Source organism: Hyperolius riggenbachi, chromosome 4 (genome assembly GCF_040937935.1).
Source record: "Hyperolius riggenbachi isolate aHypRig1 chromosome 4, aHypRig1.pri, whole genome shotgun sequence".
Taxonomy (NCBI): domain Eukaryota; kingdom Metazoa; phylum Chordata; class Amphibia; order Anura; family Hyperoliidae; genus Hyperolius; species Hyperolius riggenbachi.
Window position 1 is genome coordinate 15,467,113 of NC_090649.1, and position 22,521 is coordinate 15,489,633.

Genomic DNA, 22,521 nt, shown 5'->3' on the forward strand with positions numbered 1-22,521 from the left:
TTAAAAAAAAAAAAAAAAAAATCCACTTACCTGGGGCTCACTCCAGCCGACCGGTGCCCTTGTCGCAGCTCCCAGTGCCCTCCAGTGCAGATGTCAACCTCTGCTTGCGCTTCAGCATGCAGCTCAGTCACGCTGATGTCATCTGGACTGTACTGCGCAGGCGCAGAACTACTGCACCTGCGCAGTACAGTCCGGATGTCGTCAGTGCGACAGCCGCTCACGCACGCGCAATGAGCATCTTACGCCGGAGGGGACCCGGGCTACCTGCGGTGAGTGGAGCTGAGGCGAGGGCACAGGACGGCTGGCAAGGGCTGGAGGAAGCCCCAGGTAAGTAGATTTTTAACTTTTAAAATGCCCGATGTGTCCTTTAAGGACATAAATCAGGGAGAGAAAAGATTTTACAATAAAGCAAATATTGAATAAATTTATAAATCAATATTGCAAAAATAAGCAATTTTATTCAGCAAGTTTATATAGTGTTTAATCTTCGCCTTCAGAAAACACAACTCATCAATACCCCAAGAGGAGTCTTCTGAGCCAATGCTGCATCATCAGGCTTTTTGAACTTTTTTTTTTTCTCATTTTAAAAACAGAAAAAAAATATCCCAACCCTACCAGAAACTATACCATAAAGCAGCATCCATTAAGTATGCTGAATACCTGATGATACTTGTCCTACAAGCTTAATAAACTCAGTTTAAAACCAGGATAAGACCCAAACACTGGGAGCGGAAGACATTGATCTGGATAGGTCCATTAAACAAAAGACCTCCTGTTTGTATCCGCTTCATGCGCTCCACCTGTAACCGCATCATAGAAAGTCTTCTTCGGTGGTAGACAATGGTCATGCCCAGGCTACGTGAAGTCGTCCATTCACTGGTGGTATTTTGTGCTCTAAATTCTCACTGTCAGTGCTTTGCTCATATCCAAGCTGTGCAAACTATAGCATTTGAACATTATCCTCAGAATGACTTGCAGGTCATTGATGGCTTTTAGCACGTGACTGGGTGCTAGCCTGTGGTTAATATTCAGGCTGCTAACTGCGCTTAACTTGTGTTTGGCAAGGAGGCTGTGGTTGAATGTCGGAACGTATGGAAATTCCGGTCTGTAGCTGACTTGCAAGGAGTTGAAGGCTCTTGGCAAGACGTGTCTGAGGATCGGACATTGTTTGACTGTCAGACTGGGCGCGGGACTTGCGTCGACTTCCAGACTGGCTAGCAGCAGACTTTCCACTTTGAGGGTTCATAGTCTCGATTTGTTGACTTGAACCAGGCCCTGTCAAATCATGGTTTACAGAAGTTACTTCCTGCATTGTAGGACCTCTCTTCTTTCTCTGAGGGCAGTTGGAAGACACATGGCCAGTTTTCTTACATAGAAAACACACTCGGTCTTTCCCACATTGCTTGGCCTTGTGACCTTCACCACCACACCTGGAACACATCAATTTGTTGCAGATGTCCCATTCATGGCCATACTTTTTACAGTTAGAGCAGAAGGGAGTCACGTCATCAAAAAGGTAATGGCCAGTGACATGGTCCCATGAGAACCTTTCAGGAATTTTAGTATCCTTGAATATCACAGCAAACATCCACTTGCCTGTCCATATCCCCCATTCATTTAATATCTTGCCCAGGGAATGGACCTCCACACAGTAAGATTGCAGAAAGGCTATAACCGTTTCCTCTGGAATTAATGGAGAGTACATTCTAACGATAAGGGTCTTCTCCTGGTGGTCATAGTGAGGAATAATCTTGAACCCTTTTAATCGAGGATCATCTTTCAGTTTCTCTAGAGTAACCAAAAATTTGTTGAAGATGCTGTCTTGGCTCAGGACAACATCATATACCCCCATCTTGGGATGGTCTAAGATAGCCAGAAGATCAGACTGCTGGACATGAAATATCTTCTCTAAAACCTCAGTAACAACAATATCTAGGCCTCGGTTTTTCTTTCCTCTGGTGTCAAAAAGAAAGCGGATGCCATTTCTCAGCCTTGTGAAGTTTGTGGCTTTGCCAGCCGTCTGCTCTTCATAGTGAGCAGATTCCGCAGGAGCTTCCATCTTCACTTTCAGAGTAGTTGTGAGAATGTCTTTTATCCCACCAAATGCCAAGTAATCTGCCTGAGGCCAATGGCAGCCAGACCAGAAGACAACCACAGATTTACCCAATCAATAATTTGTAATGCTGAGACGAAAACTACTCTTCAATGTGATCAGCAGAAGTCCATCCAACAGCAGTGATGAACATCAGATCTTCAAAGGACTGAAAAGCAAAGATTAGAGAAATCTGCTTCCAGCACTGTCCCCCTCAGGAGCCCGGCATACAGGGAACATGATGGCTTTGTCTGATGAAGTGTCCAGGATCTCACACAACCGTCTTCAGACAACGCTTCCTGTGGCTCCCATTCCTGCAAAATGATTACGTACAAGTAAGAGATTTGTTTACCGGTGCCAAGGCCAGCTTTAGGTGCAATGGGGCTGTGGACAACCCAACCCCCCCCCCCCAACATTAAGTGGTCTACATGCTCCCTTCCCCAGATGGCAATGTTAGGTGGCCTTTAAGCCCCCCAATTCACAAGATGAAGTTATGGGCAAGTCTTTGCTCCCCTCTTATGTCACACTCCAACAATGCAGAGTAAGCAAAACATACAGTATCTCAATATGGATGGTCAATGAGATACAAAATTGCAAGATTATGCAAATTGTGTTGAAATGTATGCAGCATGAAAATGGGCTTCATCCTATTCCACCTTGGCAGGATTCTATTGGTCCAATTTTAAGGCTGCATAAAAAAAAAAAAAAAAAAAAAAAAAAAACACACCTCAGAATTATTTCCGTCTCTCAGACAACCCCTACTAAAAAAGGACCAATGTAAACCTGGGTGGGACTTGATTAGTCCATTTTCAAGCTGCACATATTTGCATGAAAATGTTACATAATCTTGTATGAACTTGGAAATATTTGCAGCTCATGGTTCATCCCTAGTGAGTGATGAATGAAAGGTGGGGGCTGGAATATAGCCTGGTACACACATCCAACTTTGCCCATTAATTAGCCAATGTTATCACCTCCATGGTGCGAACATATGGATGTGAGCGTACTGTAACAATACAATCGCACTGTGTTAGCAATGCAATATTGTCCAATACAACATACTAGTGTGAAAGTAACCCAAGACAGGTTAGAGTACATCCCCATACAGAAGATTTCTAAACTTTCTAAAAAGGGTCCTGGAAGTTTTACTTCACAGTTCATGAATGAGAACATATGCACCAAGCGTACCTACGCAAGTTCCCAAACTGCACCTTCCCAGTAAAGGGAACACTTTCTCCACTGTGCTTGCGCAAGATCACAAACTGCACTTCCCCAGTAAAGGGAACACCTTCTCCACTGTGCATGCGCAAGATCACAAACTGCACATGCTGGTACATGTATACAAAGGGTTCTCCACAGCCCAAGTACACACACCGCACACATCAGTAAACAGAATAACTGCATAGCCCTCAACTGTCCCACTTTTTTTTTGGGGGGGGGGGGGGGACCCAATCCCTTTGTCCCTCTATCAGGACTGATGCACAGATCTGTGTAAATATATTTTTCAACTGAAAAATGTGCTTAATTTGCTCTAAACTTTTTGCATCTAAACATCCTTTAACCATTTCACCACTGAGGGGTTTTACCCCTGAAACACCAGAGCAATTTTCACCTTTCAGCGCTCCTTCCATTCATTCCTCTATAACTTTATTATTACTTATCGCAATGAAATGAACTATATCTTGTTTTTTCGCCACCAATTAGGCTTTCTTTAGGTGGGACATTATGCCAAGAATTATTTTATTCTAAATGTGTTTTAATGGGAAAATAGGAAAATTATTATGTTTCAGTTTTCAGCCATTATAGTTTTTAAATAATGCATGCTACTGTAATTAAAACCCATGAAATTTGCCCATTTGTCCCGGTTATAAATGATGTCCCTATCACAATTTTTGGCGCCAATATTTTATTTGGAAATAAAGGTACATTTTTTTTTTCAGTTTTGCGTCCATCCCTAATTACAAGCCCATAGTTTATAAAGTAACAGTGTTATACCCTCTTGACAAATATTTAAAAAGTTCCTAAGGTAACATTGGGGAGTGTGGGAGGCAATGAGTTAATTTATGGTGTATAACTAATGTGTACATAAAAAATGCTTTAGAGTGTAGTTTTACTATTTAGCCACAGTGATTTTTTTGTGCATGCGACCTGCAAGCATCCGGAAATACGCTTACAGGAAGCACAATGAGGCTGGGAAAAATCACAATGATCGCGCTGTTTCTCATAGAAGCAGCTGATCATTGCGGGGGCTTAGATCAACTAACGGAAACGTTTTTCCCGTTAATTGATCTCCGGGCGAGTGGGCAGCGGCGTGCACGAGCGCGGACAGCGACGGGAGGTGCGGATTTGTCCGTCCCTGGTGTTAACAGGGTGGAAAAAGGGACGGAGAAATCCGCACCACTGGGGATAAAGTGGTTAAATGGACATTTCTCATTTTCAAATGTTAATATGAAGGAAAATGAACCAGCATAGAGAGGAACAGTGTGGTTTGATTTATAAAAGAACATGATATCTTATGAAATGTTTATGGGATGTGTAATCAGGGGTGTGACTTAAGTGTCCCTCTTTCTTATTTCATAAAGTTGGGAGGTATGAAATCATTCATGCACAGGGTTTCCACCTCATCCCTTTAAATACTGGCACATATGAATTATACATAGAGATGAGCGTAATGACCTAATTACGATTTCGCGAAATTTCGCGTAATTAGTGTAATTACGATTATGGCCGTAAGTACATAATCGTAATGAAGAAGGATTTCGCGAAATTTCGCGTAAGCGTAATTTTCGCGTAATTTTCGCATTACAGTGGATTCATGCCGTAATTTCGCATTAAACGCTACCGTAATTTCGCGTTAAACCGTAACGCTCCGTATAATATAAAAAAGCCGCCGACTTTAAGGGTTAATAGCAAAGTCCCCTTAAATGCTAAGAGCCTCAAATTTGGAGAATATATTAAAGAGATCAGGAGGAATAAGAGGAAAAATTTTTTTTTCAAAAAGACCTTATAGTTTTTGAGAAAATCGATGTTAAAGTTTCAAAGTAAAAATGTATACATTTAAAAACCCGCCGACTTTAACGGTTAATAGCAAAGCCTGCTTAAAGTTTAGGAACACCAAATTCCTAGGGTATATTAAGGGGATCAGTGGGAATAAGAGGAAAAAAATTTTTTTCAAAAAGACCTTATAGTTTTTGAGAAAATCGATTTTTAAGTTTCAAGGGCGAAAATGTCTTTTAAATGCGGAAAATGTCAGTTTTTTTTGCACAGGTAACAATAGTGTATTATTTTCATAGATTCCCCCAAGTGGGAAGAGTTTTACTTACTTCGTTCTGAGTGTGGGAAATATAAAAAAAAACGACGTGGGGTCCCCCCTCCCAGACCTCTTTAACCCCTTGTCCCCCATGCAGGCTGGGATAGCCAGAATGCGGAGCACCGGCCGCGTGGGGCTCCGCACCCTGACTATACCAGCCCGCATGGTCCATGGATTGGGGGGTCTCGGAAGGGGAGGGGCAGCCAAGCTTTCCCCTCCCCCTCCGAGCCCTTGTCCAATCCAAGGACAAGGGGCTCTTCTCCACCTCCGATGGGCGGTGGAGGTGGAGGCCGCGATTTCCTGGGGGGGAGGTTCATGGTGGAATCTGGAAGTCCCCTTTAAAAAGGGGTCCCCCAGATGCCCACCCCCCCTCCCAGGAGAAATGAGTATAGAGGTACTTGTACCCCTTACCCATTTCCTTTAAGAGTTAAAAGTAAATAAACACACAGACACTTAGAAAAAGTATTTTAATTGAACAAAAAACAACCACGAAAAAAGTCCTTTAATATTCTTAATTAACCATTAATACTTACCTGTCCCTTTAAAAGCCAGTTCCCACGCATTATCCTCGGAAATATACTAAACAGTTACAATATAACAAAGTTATTACAATGTAACAACTTTGTTACATTGTAACTACGCCGCACCCGACGCCACTCGCCGCTCAGCCGCCGCACCCGCACGCACCCGACAGAGCTCTGAGCTATATAGCTCAGAGCTCCCTAAGCATCTTTGTATTTGGGCTCCAAGGAGCCCCATTGGTCCTTAGCAGACCAATGGGGTTCCTCTAAATCAGAAGGAACCCCATTGGTCTGCTAAGGACCAATGGGGCTCCTTGGAGCCCAAATACAAAGATGCTTACAGAGCTCTGAGCTATATAGCTCAGAGCTCTGTCGGGTGCGTGCGGGACGCTAAGTCCCCGCCGGCTCCCGCTGTCCACCCCGCCCACATCTGTCACCCACATGTCACCCACATGTGGGTGACATGTGGGTGACATGTGGGAGAGGCGGGGAAGGCAGCGGGAGCCGGCGGGGACTTAGCGTCCCGCACGCACCCGACAGAGCTCTGAGCTATATAGCTCAGAGCTCTGTAAGCATCTTTGTATTTGGGCTCCAAGGAGCCCCATTGGTCCTTAGCAGACCAATGGGGTTCCTTCTGATTTAAAGGAACCCCATTGGTCTGCTAAGGACCAATGGGGCTCCTTGGAGCCCAAATACAAAGATGCTTAGGGAGCTCTGAGCTATATAGCTCAGAGCTCTGTCGGGTGCGGCGGCTGAGCGGCGAGTGGCGTCGGGTGCGGCGTAGTTACAATGTAACAAAGTTGTTACATTGTAATAACTTTGTTATATTGTAACTGTTTAGTATATTTCCGAGGATATTGCGTGGGAACTGGCTTTTAAAGGGACAGGTAAGTATTAATGGTTAATTAAGAATATTAAAGGACTTTTTTCGTGGTTATGTTTTTTGTTCAATTAAAATACTTTTTCTAAGTGTCTGTGTGTTTATTTACTTTTAACTCTTAAAGGAAATGGGTAAGGGGTACAAGTACCTCTATACTCATTTCTCCTGGGAGGGGGGGTGGGCATCTGGGGGACCCCTTTTTAAAGGGGACTCCCAGATTCCACCATGAACCTCCCCCCCAGGAAATCGCGGCCTCCACCGCCCATCGGAGGTGGAGAAGAGCCCCTTGTCCTTGGATTGGACAAGGGCTCGGAGGGGGAGGGGAAAGCTTGGCTGCCCCTCCCCTTCCGAGACCCCCCCAATCCATGGACCATGCGGGCTGGTATAGTCAGGGTGCGGAGCCCCACGCGGCCGGTGCTCCGCATTCTGGCTATCCCAGCCTGCATGGGGGACAAGGGGTTAAAGAGGTCTGGGAGGGGGGACCCCACGTCTTTTTTTTTTATATTTCCCACACTCAGAACGAAGTAAGTAAAACTCTTCCCACTTGGGGGAATCTATGAAAATAATACACTATTGTTACCTGTGCAAAAAAAACTGACATTTTCCGAATTTAAAAGACATTTTCGCCCTTGAAACTTAAAAATCGATTTTCTCAAAAACTATAAGGTCTTTTTGAAAAAAAAATTTTTCCTCTTATTCCTCCTGATCTCCTTAATATATTCTCCAAATTTGAGGCTCTTAGCATTTAAGGGGGCTTTGCTATTAACCCTTAAAGTCGGCGGCTTTTTTAGATTATACGGAGCGTTACGGTTTAACGCGAAATTACGGTAGCGTTTAATGCGAAATTACGGCATGAACGAAACGCGAAATTTCGCATTGAAAATTACGCTTACGGTATTTTCAATTACGATTTTAATGGCAATTACGCTACCGCAATTTCGCATCGTAATCGCGAATTTCGCATGCGTAATAATAGTAATGCGAAATTTCGAAAATTTCAGCTCAACTCTAATTATACATGCCTTGTGGCTAGTTAGATGCAGTTTCGGCACCGATTACGTGTGAGTAGCCCTAGAACCTGTATAACTTAGATGGGTTGTAAGTAAAGGGATGAGGTGGCAACCCTGTTCAAGCATGAAGAAACATAGACAGCCACAAGTGATTATTTTTACTGGACATATACAGTTCAGAACCAGTAACTTGCGCATGCACAGTGGAAATGCAGAGGCGGGACAAGGTCCTTCAGCAGCCAAGGCTGAGACAGCAAAGTGTGCCCCTCCATCCCTCCCACCCCAGCCTTCACACACTGATTGCTATTACACTAAGAGGCGCCACAGGGCCCCCAACCTCCCCAACACCTTCATCTCTAGTTACCTGGCTTGCAGTTACTGCTATGTATCTCCTTTTCTTATTTCTTTCTGCTTCAAACACAATTGGGAATGACAGCTGAATGAATTGTGCGATCCCTCCTACACTGCGCCCTGAGGCTGGAACCTCTCCAGCCTCTGCCCGGCCCTGATTGTGCGCCCCCTCCTACACTGCGCCCTGAGGCTGGAGCCTCTCCAGCCTATGCCCCGCCCTGTGGAAATGCGTTGGTGGAAATGGGCGGGGCGTGGGCGGGTGTAGATTGGTGAGCGCTTATAGAGACTTCTATGAGCAGATTATTTCAGAGCCAAATTAAAAACACAAGAGATTGATGAATGTGAAGGTTACAATTGCTGCGAACACTATAATCCGCTTCACAGCAGCTGCACACACAGATGAGCAGGAATCCAAAGTATGGAGCCATTTGTTTCTTGCACGGGTAGCAGAATTCACCTTTGCATGAGACCTGGCAGCTTTTACTGAGTCAGTTGGCGAAACTTAAAACATTAAGGGCCCTTTTCCACTAGCAATCACAAGTGCTAGCGATTGCGATTCTTCATTCATTTTGTTATCTGACTGCTCATACGCAATGCATTTGCATTGAAGGAGAAAAAAAAAAAAAAAAAAAAAAAAAACCCCTCAAAACCACTCCATAAAGCGATTGCACTTTGCCAAAAATCGAACCATGGAAAATTCCACGATTCTCTTATTAAATATCATCCCTAGCAATGTAAAAACCACCAGCATTTTGCTATTTGACCGCAATCGCCTGCAGTGGAAAAGGGCCCTTAAATTGGTAGTAGACATTAAACAAGCACCATACTTGTCACATTGATAATGGTAATGCTGCTTTAGCACCTGCTGCACATCTGTCCGCATTTCAGCAGCGTGCGTCAGTCTGTCAGGGCCCAGTCACACTTGCAAATCACAAGCGATTTTGCTAGCGTTTTGCAGCAATTAAAGAGACTCTGAAGCGAGAATAAATCTCGCTTCAGAGCTCATAGTTAGCAGGGGCATGTGTGCCCCTGCTAAACCGCCGCTATCGCACCGCTAAACGGGGGTCCCTTGACCCCCAAACCCCCCCACTGCGACACTTGGTCGCAGACTTGGTCGCTCCTGGAGGCAGGGCTAACGGCTGCAGCCCTGCCTCCAGTCACGTCTATCAGCAGCGCATCGCCGCCTCTCCCCCGCCCCTCTCAGTGAAGGAAGACTGAGGGGGCGGGGGAGAGGCGGAGATACGCGCTGACAGACACGCGCGGGGCAGGGCTGCGGCGGTTAGCCCTGCCCCAACCAGGAAGCGCTCCCCCGCATTACGGAGGGGATTTGGGGGGGGCAGGGACCCCGTATTTCTGGCTTCTGTCCATAGCCCCACCCCCTAGCAGAAGAGGTCGCAAGCGCTTCTCTGATTGGTCCTAGAGAAGCACCCATGACGTTTTCCTTTAGGGATGGGGCTATGAACAGAAGCCGAACATCGGGATACCTAGTAAATAGAATAAAATACCTGCAAATCGCTAATAGGAAGTGCTGTACAGCGCTCCTCAGCGCCAGGAAACACAATCGCCCTAGGAAGCACGCTCATCATACACACCTTGGTTAACTGACAATCATCTGAAGGTCTATCCTGGTGGATCTGATCTGCAGATGAATGTCCAGGTGTGTATGAGGATCTGCAGATGTCATAGACTATGAAAGCAATTTGCAGGAACGGATCTTTTGCAGGAACGGATCTTTTGCAGGAACGGATCTGTTGCATGTGTACAGCATCTGTGTGTGCAGCATCTTGCAAAGATTTCTGTCTGATGGGGAGTTCAGCTCCATAGAATAGACTGTGTAGGTATGGCTCTCATACTACATGGAAGGGGGTAAGATTTCTGTCTGATGGGGAGTGCAGCTCCATAGAATAGACTGTGTAGGTATGGCTCTCATACTACATGGAAGGGGGTAAGATCTCTGTCTGATGGGGAGTGCAGCTCCATAGAATAGACTGTGTAGGTGTGGGTCTCATACTACATGGAAGGGGGTAAGATTTCTGTCTGATGGGGAGTGCAGCTCCATAGAATAGACTGTGTAGGTGTGGCTCTCATACTACATGGAAGGGGGTAAGATTTCTGTCTGATGGGGAGTGCAGCTCCATAGAATAGACTGTGTAGGTGTGGCTCCCATACTACATGGAAGGGGGTAAGATTTCTGTCTGATGGGGAGTGCAGCTCCATAGAATAGACTGTGTAGGTGTGGCTCTCATACTACATGGAAGGGGGTAAGATCTCTGTCTGATGTGGAGTGCAGCTCCATAGAATAGACTGTGTAGGTGTGGCTCTTATACTACATGGAAGGGGGTAAGATTTCTGTCTGATTGGGAGTGCAGCTCCATAGAATAGACTGTGTAGGTGTGGCTCTCATACTACATGGAGGGGGTAAGATTTCTGTCTGATGGGGAGTGCAGCTCCATAGAATAGACTGTGTAGGTGTGGCTCTCATACTACATGGAAGGGGGTAAGATTTCTGTCTGATGGGAGTTCAGCTCCATAGAATAGACTGTGTAGGTGTGGCGCTCATACTACATGGAAGGGTGGTAAGATTTCTGTCTGATGGGGGAGTGCAGCTCCATAGAATAGACTGTGTAGGTGTGGCTCTCATACTACATGGAAGGGGGTAAGATTTCTGTCTGATGGGGAGTGCAGCTCCATAGAATAGACTGTGTAGGTGTGGCTCTCATACTACATGGAGGGGGTAAGATTTCTGTCTGATGGGGAGTGCAGCTCCATAGAATAGACTGTGTAGGTGTGGCTCTCATACTACATGGAAGGGGGTAAGATTTCTGTCTGATGGGGAGTGCAGCTCCATAGAATAGACTGTGTAGGTGTGGCTCTCATACTACATGGAAGGGGGTAAGATTTCTGTCTGATGGGGAGTGCAGCTCCATAGAATAGACTGTGTAGGTGTGGCTCTCATACTACATGGAAGGGGGTAAGATTTCTGTCTGATGGGGAGTGCAGCTCCATAGAATAGACTGTGTAGGTGTGGCTCTCATACTACATGGAAGGGGGTAAGATTTCTGTCTGATGGGGAGTGCAGCTCCATAGAATAGACTGTGTAGGTGTGGCTCTCATACTACATGGAAGGGGGTAAGATTCCTGTCTGATGGGGAGTGCAGCTCCATAGAATAGACTGTGTAGGTATGGCTCTCATACTACATGGAAGGGGGTAAGATTTCTGTCTGATGGGGAGTGCAGCTCCATAGAATAGACTGTGTAGGTGTGGCTCTCATACTACATGGAAGGGGGTAAGATTTCTGTCTGATGGGGAGTGCAGCTCCATAGAATAGACTGTGTAGGTGTGGCTCTCATACTACATGGAAGGGGGTAAGATTTCTATCTGATGTGGAGTGCAGCTCCATAGAATAGACTGTGTAGGTGTGGCTCTCATACTACATGGGAGGGGGTAAGATTTCTGTCTGGTGGGGAGTGCAGCTCCATAGAATAGACTGTGTAGGTGTGGCTCTCATACTACATGGAAGGGGGTAAGATTTCTGTCTGATGGGTAGTGCAGCTCCATAGAATAGACTGTAGGTGTGGCTCTCATACTACATGAAGGGTGGTAAGATTTCTGTCTGATGGGGAGTTCAGCTCCATAGAATAGACTGTGTAGGTGTGGCTCTCATACTACATGGAAGGGGGTAAGATTTCTGTCTGATGGGGAGGTCAGCTCCATAGAATAGACTGTGTAGGTGTGGCTCTCATACTACATGGAAGGGGGTAAGATTTCTGTCTGATGGGGAGTGCAGCTCCATAGAATAGACTGTGTAGGTGTGGCTCTCATACTACATGGAAGGGGGTAAGATTTCTGTCTGATGGGGAGGTCAGCTCCATAGAATAGACTGTGTAGGTATGGCCCTCATACTACATGGAAGGGGGTAAAATTGGTCTGTGATCTTTCCTTTTCCAAAGACTATGGTCTGATGTGTGTATGTGGCCTTTAGGCTCCCTGCACACTGCAAATTCGATTCCAATTTTCAAAATCAGATTCAGATTGTCCCTGAATGCTAGCAACAGAAAAAACGCAGCATGCAGTAACGATTAAAAATCAGAATCGCATGCAGTGTGCAGGGAGCCTTAAATGCATTTTCCTTCAAGTCTTTTTGAAAAATGCTTTGATTTGTTTCCTGGGTTAATTTGTTATCAATATATCAGCCCTGTAGACTTCAATGCAAAAGAAGGAAAACAGCAAATTTTGGTCGCACTTTTGTAAAATTTTCACTAAGCAAAAAAAATGACCTGTGAAGTCAAGTTTGGGAATTTTGCATACTCATCCCTAGCAGTCAATAGTGGACTATCTTATTACTACAGGAAGTGGTCATGGCACACTCTACATCTGCATGTAAAGTCCTCACCTTGTAGGGCATACATGGCTGAGGAATACGATACGATAATCCAGTCAGGAGTTCTCCCGTGCCTGTCCTCTGGATTCAGTGAGGCTCCGAAGGATGCACTTGATGGATGCGTCTTTTCTTTAAACCTAATTAACTATGTAAATGACAATCAAGCATCCATCATTAAAATTAGTCCTGCATATGGGATGATCAATAGCATGAAAATCATTTTGGATTAATGCAAATTTATGCAGTTTCAAAATTATCCAGCCTCCTCATCAGCTTCCTTCCACTGCTCTGCTTACAAGTAGGGGGTGTCAATGAGATGCAAATCATTTTCAGGATTATGCATATTTTTGCATACTCATTTATGCAGCATAAAAATGGACCAATAAAGTTTTACAGGTAGGGCCACTGGTCGTAATTTATTGCTAGATTGATGTTTTACCAGGTAGGCCCTCCTCCCTAAATGGGAGTCCGTGCTGGTTTACATAAGGGTCAGCTCGCATTATAATTCTATATAGCAATAAAATTTTACCTCAGCAAGACTTGATTTATTCATTTTCTGCCTGCATAAATTTGCATTCAAAATTTGCATAATGCTGTAACAACTCGAATTTGCACCTCATTGACCATCCCTTCTTACAAGCTGCAACGATTTACCTAAAACATGCTTCAACTTCAAGAATTGTAGTGGGACAATCATATACACTTCCTGTATTTTCATTGGCACAATTCCAATCTGCATACAATTTGCATTCAAGCTGAAAGTGTAAAGGTGGGTACACACATCAGATAAAAGTCTTTAGAAAATGAAAGATCACAGACCAATGTTACCCCCTTCCATGTAGTATGAGAGCCATACTCTGCACAGTCTATTCTATGGAGCTGAACTCCCCATCAGATAGAAATCTTTGCAAGATGCTGCACACATGGAACAGATCAGTATCTGCAAGAGATCCGTTCCTGCAAAGTGCATTCATAGTCTATGATATCTGCAGATCCTCATACACACCTTGTTTAACTGACATTCATCTGCAGATCAGACAATCATCTGCAGATCTGAAAATCCATCCTGGTGGATCTGATCTGCAGATGAATGTCTGTTAAACAAGGTGTGTATGAGGATCTGCAGATATCAGACTCTGAATGCATTTTGCAGGAACTGATCTGTTGAATGTGTACAGCATCTTTGTGTGCAGCATCTTGCAAAGATTTCTATCTGATGGGGAGTTCAGCTCAATAGAATAGACTGTGTAGGTATGGCTCTCATACTACATGAAGGGTGGTAAAATTGGTCTGTGATCTTTCATTTTCCAAATACTATGGACTGATGTGTGTATGCACCCTAATCCTAGACACCAATGTACGCAAAATTACCATTAGAAGCAATAGCCCATTGAAAAGCATTGAGCTGTTTGCACCCAATGCAGGAAATCTCATGCTTGTCTGAAAAAATACATAACTTGCAACAGAAATTTAGGAGACGCGTTCCTCCAAAGATCATCATGGCACGAATATGGTTTTGGTGACCAAGTGGGAAAGTCCATATGGGAATTCTGCTGTAATTGGGTGGACAGCACCCTCTCGACTTGCTTGGGTTCAGATAGGTTGTAGTACTAATACACCCCCACACTATTCAGCCAATCAGAGTGCTTCAAGTTGTAGAAAGTTGTGATTGGATAACTATTCTCTAAGGACTTTCTCGCTGGCTCACCTCAACCTTACTCCAGTAACATTCCTCTGCCCCACAATGCAAATTAGGCCTGGAACCTGCAAATCGCTATCACTAGCATTGAGCAAGAGATTTCATGAGCGTTTTGACAATTTGGTAGAAATAAAAAAAAATAGAAAAAAAGCGTAAGCTTTTTACTAGAGATTGTTTTGGCGATTAGCAAATTTGTTGTTTAAAAAAAAAAATAATTCTCTTTTTTACAGTTTTCAGTAACTTAAAATTACGTACAAATCGATAAATGTAGCGATTCATGAGCGATTTGCCAGTGCTTATATACTTTACATTGAATGGTAAACGCTCCCAAAATGCTGCATGTCCTGCGATTGCGAAAATCGCTACTGTGGAATGTCCCATCCGCTTACATTAGCTGAGCATTTACCCAAATTGCTAGTGATTTAAAGGGGAACTGAAGAGAGAGGTATATGGAGGCTGCCATATTTATTTCCTTTTAACCACTTGAGGACCACAGTCTTTCTACCCCTTAAGGACCAGGCACTTTTTCCCCATTCAGACCACTGCAGCTTTCACGGTTTATTGCTCGCTCATACAACCTACCACCTAAATGAATTTTGGCTCCTTTTCTTGTCACTAATAAAGCTTTCTTTTGGTGCTATTTGATTGCTCCTGCAATTTTTACTTTTTATTATATTCATCAAAAAAGACATGAATTTTGGCAAAAAAATGATTTTTTTAACTTTCTGTGCTGACATTTTTCAAATAAAGTAAAATTTCTGTATACATGCAGCGCGAAAAATGTAGACAAACATGTTTTTGATTAAAAAAAAAAACCCATTCAGTGTATATTTATTGGTTTGGGTAAAAGTTATAGCGTTTACAAACTATGGTGCAAAAAGTGAATTTTCCCATTTTCAAGCATCTATGACTTTTCTGACCCCCTGTCATGTTTCATGAGGGGCTAGAATTCCAGGATAGTATAAATACCCCCCAAATGACCCCATTTTGGAAAGAAGACATCCCAAAGTATTCACTGAGAGGCATAGTGAGTTCATAGAAGATATTATTTTTTGTCACAAGTAAGCGGAAAATGACACTTTGTGACAAAAAAAAAAAAAAAAAAAAAAAAGTTTCCATTTCTGCTAACTTGCGACAAAAAAAAAAATGAAATCTGCCACGGACTCACCATGCCCCTCTCTGAATACCTTGAAGTGTCTACTTTCCAAAATGGGGTCATTTGTGGGGTGTGTTTACTGTCCTGACATTTTGGGGGGTGCTAAATTGTAAGCACCCCTGTAAAGCCTAAAGGTGCTCATTGGACTTTGGACCCCTTAGCTCAGTTAGGCTGCAAAAAAGTGCCACACATGTGGTATTGCCATACTCAGTAGAAGTACTATAATGTGTTTTGGGGTGTATTTTTACACATACCCATGCTGGGTGGGAGAAATATCTCTGTAAATGACAATGTTTTCATTTTTTTTTTTTTTTTTTTTTTTTTTTTACACACAATTGTCCATTTACAGAGTTATTTCTCCCACCCAGCATGGGTATGTGTAAAAATACACCACAAAACACATTATACTACTTCTCCTGAGTACGGCGATACCACATGTGTGGCACTTTTTTGCACCCTAACTGCGCTAAAGGGCCCAAAGTCCAATGAGTACCTTTAGGATTTCACAGGTCATTTTGCGACATTTGGTTTCAAGACTACTCCTCATGGTTTAGGGCCCCTAAAATGCCAGGGCATTATAGGAACCCCACAAATGACCCCATTTTAGAAAGAAGACACCCCAAGGTATTCCGTTAGGAGCATGGTGAGTTCATAGAAGATTTTATTTTTTGTCACAAGTTAGCGGAACATGACACTTTGTGAAAAAAAAACAATTAAAATAAATTTCCGCTAACTTGTGACAAAAAAATAAAAAAACTTCTATGAACTTACCATACTCCTAACGGAATACCTTTGGGTGTCTTCTTTCTAAAATGGGGTCATTTGTGGGGTTCCTATACTGCCCTGGCATTTTAGGGGCCCTAAACCATGAGGAGTAGTCTGGAAATCAAATTCCGCAAAATGACCTGTGAAATCCTAAAGGTACTCATTGGACTTTGGGCCCTTTAGCGCAGTTAGGGTGCAAAAAAGTGCCACACATGTGGTATCGCCGTACTCGGGAGAAGTAGTACAATGTGTTTTGGGGTGTATTTTTACACATACCCATGCTGGGTGGGAGAAAACTCTGTAAATGGACAATTGTGTGTAAAAAAATCAAAAGATTGTCATTTACAGAGGTATTTCTCCCACCCAGCATGGGTATGTGTAAAAATACACCCCAAAACACATTATACTACTTCTCCCGAGTACGGCAATACCACATGTGTGGCACTTTTTTGTACCCTAACTGCGCTAAAGGGCCCAAAGTCCAATGAGTACCTTTAGGATTTCACAGGTCATTTTTGTTTCAAGACTACTCCTCGCGGTTTAGGGCCCCTAAAATGCCAGGGCAGTATAGGAACCCCACTAATGACCCCATTTTACAAAGAAGACACCCCAAGGTATTCCGTTAGGAGTATGGTGAGTTCATAGAAGATTTTATTTTTTGCCACAAGTTAGCGGAAATTGATTTGAATTGTTTTTCTTCACAAAGTGTCATATTCCGCTAACTTGTGACAAAAAATAAAATCTTCTATGAACTCACCATACTCCTAACGGAATACCTTTGGGTGTCTCCTTTCTAGAATGGTGTCATTTGTGGGGTTCCTATACTGCCCTGGCATTTTAGGGGCCCAAAACCGTGAGGAGTAGTCTTGAAACCAAATGTCGCAAAATGACCTGTGAAATCCTAAAGGTACTCATTGGACTTTGGGCCCCTTAGCGCACTTAGGGTGTAAAAAAGTGCCACACATGTGGTACCGCCGTACTCAGGAGAAGTAGTATAATGTGTTTTGTGGTGTATTTTTACACATACCCATGCTGGGTGGTAGAAATATCTCTGTACATGACAATTGTTTGATTTTTTTTTTTTTTTTTTTTTTTACACACAATTGTCCATTTACAGAGAGATTTCTCCCACCCAGCATGGGTATGTGTAAAAATACACCCCAAAACACATTATACTACTTCTCCTGAGTACGGCGATACCACATGTGACACTTTTTTTGCAGCCTAGGTGCGCTAAGGGGCCCAACGTCCTATTCACAGGTCATTTTGAGGCATTTGTTTTCTAGACTACTCCTCACGGTTTAGGGCCCCTAAAATGCCAGGGCAGTATAGGAACCCCACAAGTGACCCCATTTTAGAAAGAAGACACCCCAAGGTATTCCATTAGGTGTATGGCGAGGTCATCGAAGATTTTATTTTTAGTCACAAGTTAGTGAAAAATGACACTTTGTGAAAAAAACCCAATAAAAATCAATTTCCGCTAACTTTTGACAAAAAATAAAATCTTCTATGAACTCGTCATACACCTAACAGAATACCTTGGGGTGTCTTTTTTCTAAAATGGGGTCACTTGTGGGGTTCCTATACCGCCCTGGCATTTTACGGGCCCAAAACCGTGAGTAGTCTGGAAACCAAATGTCTCAAAATGACTGTTCAGGGGTATAAGCATCTGCAAATTTTGATGACAGGTGGTCTATGAGGGGCCGAATTTTGTGGAACCGGTCATAAGCAGGGTGGCTTTTTAGATGACAGGTTGTATTGGGCCTGATCTGATGGATAGGAGTGCTAGGGGGGTGACAGGAGGTGATTGATGGGTGTCTCAGGGGGTGATTAGAGGGGAAAATAGATGCACTCAATGCACTGGGGAGGTGATCGGAAGGGGGTCTGAGGGGGATCTGAGGGTTTGGCCGAGTGATCAGGAGCCCACACGGGGCAAATTAGGGCCTGATCTGATGGGTAGGTGTGCTAGGGGGTGACAGGTAGTGACAGGAGGTGATTGATGGGTGTCTCAAGGTGTGATTAGTGGGGGGAATAGATGCAAGTAATGCAATGGCGAGGTCATCAGGGCTGGGGTCTGAGGGTGTGGGCGGGTGATTGGGTGCCCTAGGGGCAGATGGGGGTCTAATCTGATGGGTAGCAGTGACAGGGGGTGATTGATGGGTAATTAGTGGGTGTTTAGAGGAGAGAACAGATGCAATGCACTTGGGAGGTGATCTGACTGCGGGTCTGCAGGCGATCGGATGGTGTGGGTGGGTGATCAGATTGCCCGCAAGGGGCAGGTTAGGGGCTGATTGATGGGTGGCAGTGACAGGGGGTGATTGATGGGTGATCAGTGGGTTATTACAGGGAAGAACAGATGTAATTAATGCACTGGCGAATTGATAAGGGGGGGTCAGAGGGCAATCTGAGCGGGTTGGCGGGTGATTGGGTGCCCGCAAGGGGCAGATTAGGGTCTGATCTGATAGGTAAAAGTGACAGGTGGTGATAGGGGGTGATTGATGGGTGATTGATGGGTAATTAGTGGGTGTTTAGAGGAGAGAATAGATGTAAACAATGGATTTGGGAGGTGATCTGATGTCGGATCTGCGGGCGATCTATTGGTGTGGGTGGGTGATCAGATTGCCCGCAAGGGGCAGGTTAGGGGCTGATTGTTGGGTGGCAGTGACAGGGGGTGATTGATGGGTGATTGATGGGTGATTGACAGGTTATCAGGGGGGATAGATGCATACAGTACACAGGGGGGGGGGGGGTCTGGGGGGGGGGGGGTGATCAGGAGGGGGCAGGGGGCAGGGGGGGGGAGATAAAAAAAAATAGCGTTGATAGATAGTGACAGGGAGTGATTGATGGGTTATTAGGGGGGTGATTGGGTGCAAACAGGGGTCTGGGGGGTGGGCATGGGGGGTCTGAGGGGTGCTGTGGGCGATCAGTGGGCGGGGGGGGGGGCAGATCAGTGTGTTTGGGTGCAGACTAGGGTGGCTGCAGCCTGCCCTGGTGGTCCCTCCGACACTGGAACCACCAGGGCAGGAGGCAGCCTGTATAATACACTTTGTATACATTACAAAGTGTATTATACACTTTGTAGCGGCGATCGCGGGGTTAACATCCCGCCGGCGCTTCCGTATGGCCGGCGGGATGTTACGGCGGGTGGGCGGAGCCAGTTGCCGGGGGAAGCGCGCGTCATCAATGACGCAATCGCTCCCACGGCTAAGGAAAAGGACGCACCGCCTTAAGGCGTATTGCGGTCCTTAGGGGATCCACTTTGCCGCCGCCCATGGGCTGTGGGCGGTCGGCAAGTGGTTAATCAATACCAGTTGCCTGGCAGCCCTGCTGGTCTATTTCTCTGCAGTAGTATCTGAATAACACCAGAAACAAGCATGCAGCTAGTCTTGTCAGATCTGACTTTAAAGTCTGAAACACCTGATTTGCTGCATGCTTGTTCAGGGGCTATGGCTAATAGTATTAGAGGCAGAGGATCAGCAGGGCTGCCATGCAACTGGTATTGCTTAAAGAGAAATAAATATGGCAGCCTCCATATACCTCTCTCTTCAGTTCCCCTTTAAAGTGATGCTAGTGGATTCCAGCCCTTAAGCCTTATAAATCGCCAGCGCTATTGCACGCGCCGAGCGATTTGAATTCTTTTAAAGTGCTTTTCCCTGCGCTTAAAATTTACAAAAGAGCTCATAATAACCAAAAGACAAGATCATCTGTATGGGCAAATAATCAATAATAATAAGCAAGAATTAATGCTTGCATAATCTTTATTAAACACACTGAAAAAAAGAGATAAAAACAATTAAAATTGGGTGGCACCCATTGGAGGACACTGATACAATCAATCAAAAAAGTTCTTTGCACTTTTCTGCATTTATGTGCAGCTCTGTACATACACACATACGCATGTAATTATTCTTAAATTCTTATTTCATATTGGACACTATGTAATATGGCCACTAGATGGAGTTTGTTTGTATAGATTAAGTATTTCGTCTATTGTATGTATATTTGTATGATCTTTGTAGTTTCTAAGTTTATTATGCTCATTATTTCTTCACTGAATGTCGCAATAACTAAATCACTCAATATTATATATTAGCATATTACTGCTGCGTGATTATGACATTATTTCCCCTTGACTGTATACGCAGGCGCGCTGCTCGCTCCAAGTGAGACGAGCGGCGTCACTGCGTGCATGCGTGGCCACGCATGCTCTATCAGCTGTTGACCTTTCCCCCGGGGATTCCTTACTGACTATATCAATGCGCACTGTGCACATTACCGGCACCTCTTGAGAAAGCGGCGTTGCCGCGATACGCGTGGAGGGGCGCACCCGGGGGACAATTTGGACTGATACTGTACTAACAGGTAAACATTCATGCCTTTTTTTCGGCTGCACTTTACCTTTTCACAGCATCCTTGTGGCATTATTATTCCATGCGGGAAACCAGCATTGTGATACATTTCTATAGAGGTCTCTATATGCCCAGATACTGGTTTTGCTGTCTGTTATAATTTTTCTACCTCGTCATTGCATTTTTTTTATATGTTTTTTGATCATTGGTACTTAGGTGTCAGCTTTGATTCATTTGTTATTTCTGTTTAGTACACTATCTGCACTTTGCACATTGTATTTGGTGCAACAACTTTTTTGATTGATTGTATCAGTGTCCTCCAATGGGTGCCACCCAATTTTAATTGTTTTTATCTCTTTTTTCAGTGTGTTTAATAAAGATTATGCAAGCATTAATTCTTGCTTATTATTATTGATTATTTGCCCATACAGATGATCTTGTCTTTTGGTTATTATGCAGTCTTTCTGCATCTGATGGGACACTTATGGTGTTATGTTTTTTATTTAGACTCAGCTGTTATCTTGTTTGTAAAATTTACAAAAGAGCTTTCTAAGCGCTTTTGCTGAGCGATTAAGATTTTCACTTCCCGATGTCAGTCAGGCAGTGAACTGTTTGACCTGGAAATATAAATACAATGTATTTGCTCATAAAAGCGGTCGGGAAATCGCAATACAAATCGCTTTGAGTGCTTTGCGATTTCCCGATACCTTCCATTGAGCCAAAGCACTCAGAAAATGATACATGTAGCGCATTTGTGATTTTAGTAAAATTGAAACGCGCACATGTGAATAGTATCATAGAAAATCATTGCACACGCGCTTTCAGGGAGATTCCAAAAAACAAAAACAAAAAAAAAAAAACACCATCAGCTGATAGGCTGTCTGGCCCACCCGTGTCACATTCCAGAGGGGGTCTTTCTGTAAACTGAAGACCAGGGATGATCAGTGAGAGGCAATTCCAAACTGATGCAAGATTATGCTAACTATGTATGCAAATATATGCAATTTGAAAATGGACCAATCCTATTCCACCTTGGCAGGATTCTGCTGGTCTCTTTTTAAAACTGCATAAATTTGCATGCAAAAAGTCAGAATTCTCTCTCTTTGACCCTCCCTTAGGCCTCTTTTCCACAGACTGTTGTTGATAGGCAGTGAAATGCCCCTCATACTCTCACAACTGCTAACTGCTGCCTCTGCCTGCAGGGCCGGCGCTACCATAGAGGCAAAGGAGGCAGCTGCCTCAGGGCCCCAGAGCTTGTAGGGGGCCCCAGTGGCTACAAGAGGAAAAAAAAATTCAAATCGACCTTATAGTTTTTGAAAAAAAAACGATTTTAAAGTTTCAAAGGAAAAAATATACACATTTAAAAAACAGCCGACTTTAACCACTTGAAGACCGTGGGCTTTACCCCCCTTAAGGACCGGCCACTTTTTTCCATTCAGACCACTGCAGCTTTCACGGTTTATTGCTCGCTCATACAACCTACCACCTAAATGAATTTTGGCTCCTTTTCTTGTCACTAATAAAGCTTTCTTTTGGTGCTATTTGATGGCTGCTGCGATTTTTACTTTTTATTATATTCATCAAAAAAGACATGAATTTTGGCAAAAAAAAATGATTTTTTTCACTTTCTGTGCTGACATTTTTCAAATAAAGTAAAATTTCTGTATACATGCAGCGCGAAAAATGTGGACAAACATGTTTTTGATTAAAAAAAAAAAACCATTTAGTGTATATTTATTGGTTTGGGTAAAAGTTATAGCGTTTACAAACTATGGTGCAAAAAGTGAATTTTCCCATTTTCAAGCATCTCTGACTTTTCTGACCCCCTGTCATGTTTCATGAGGGGCTAGAATTCCAGGATAGTATAAATACCCCCCAAATGACCCCATTTTGGAAAGAAGACATCCCAAAGTATTCACTGAGAGGCATAGTGAGTTCATAGAAGATATTATTTTTTGTCACAAGTAAGCGGAAAATGACACTTTGTGACAAAAAAAAAAAAAAAA

At 43.8% G+C, this 22,521-nt stretch overlaps 1 protein-coding gene across 2 annotated transcripts in view; it reads right to left on the reverse strand.

The window, feature by feature from the left end:
- Positions 1-571: 571 nt before the first annotated feature.
- LOC137570308 (zinc finger CCHC domain-containing protein 3-like) overlaps positions 572-22,521 on the reverse strand; it is a 30,267-nt gene continuing 8,317 nt past the window's right edge. For both annotated transcript variants that reach the window (XM_068278949.1, XM_068278947.1), the window contains 2 exons: positions 12,559-12,691; positions 572-2,406 (listed from right to left, as the gene is read on the reverse strand). In XM_068278949.1, the coding sequence (XP_068135050.1) occupies positions 1,037-2,059 (1,023 nt within the window). In that variant the 5' untranslated portion in view covers positions 2,060-2,406; positions 12,559-12,691 and the 3' untranslated portion in view covers positions 572-1,036. The remainder of the gene's footprint in view (positions 2,407-12,558; positions 12,692-22,521) is intronic.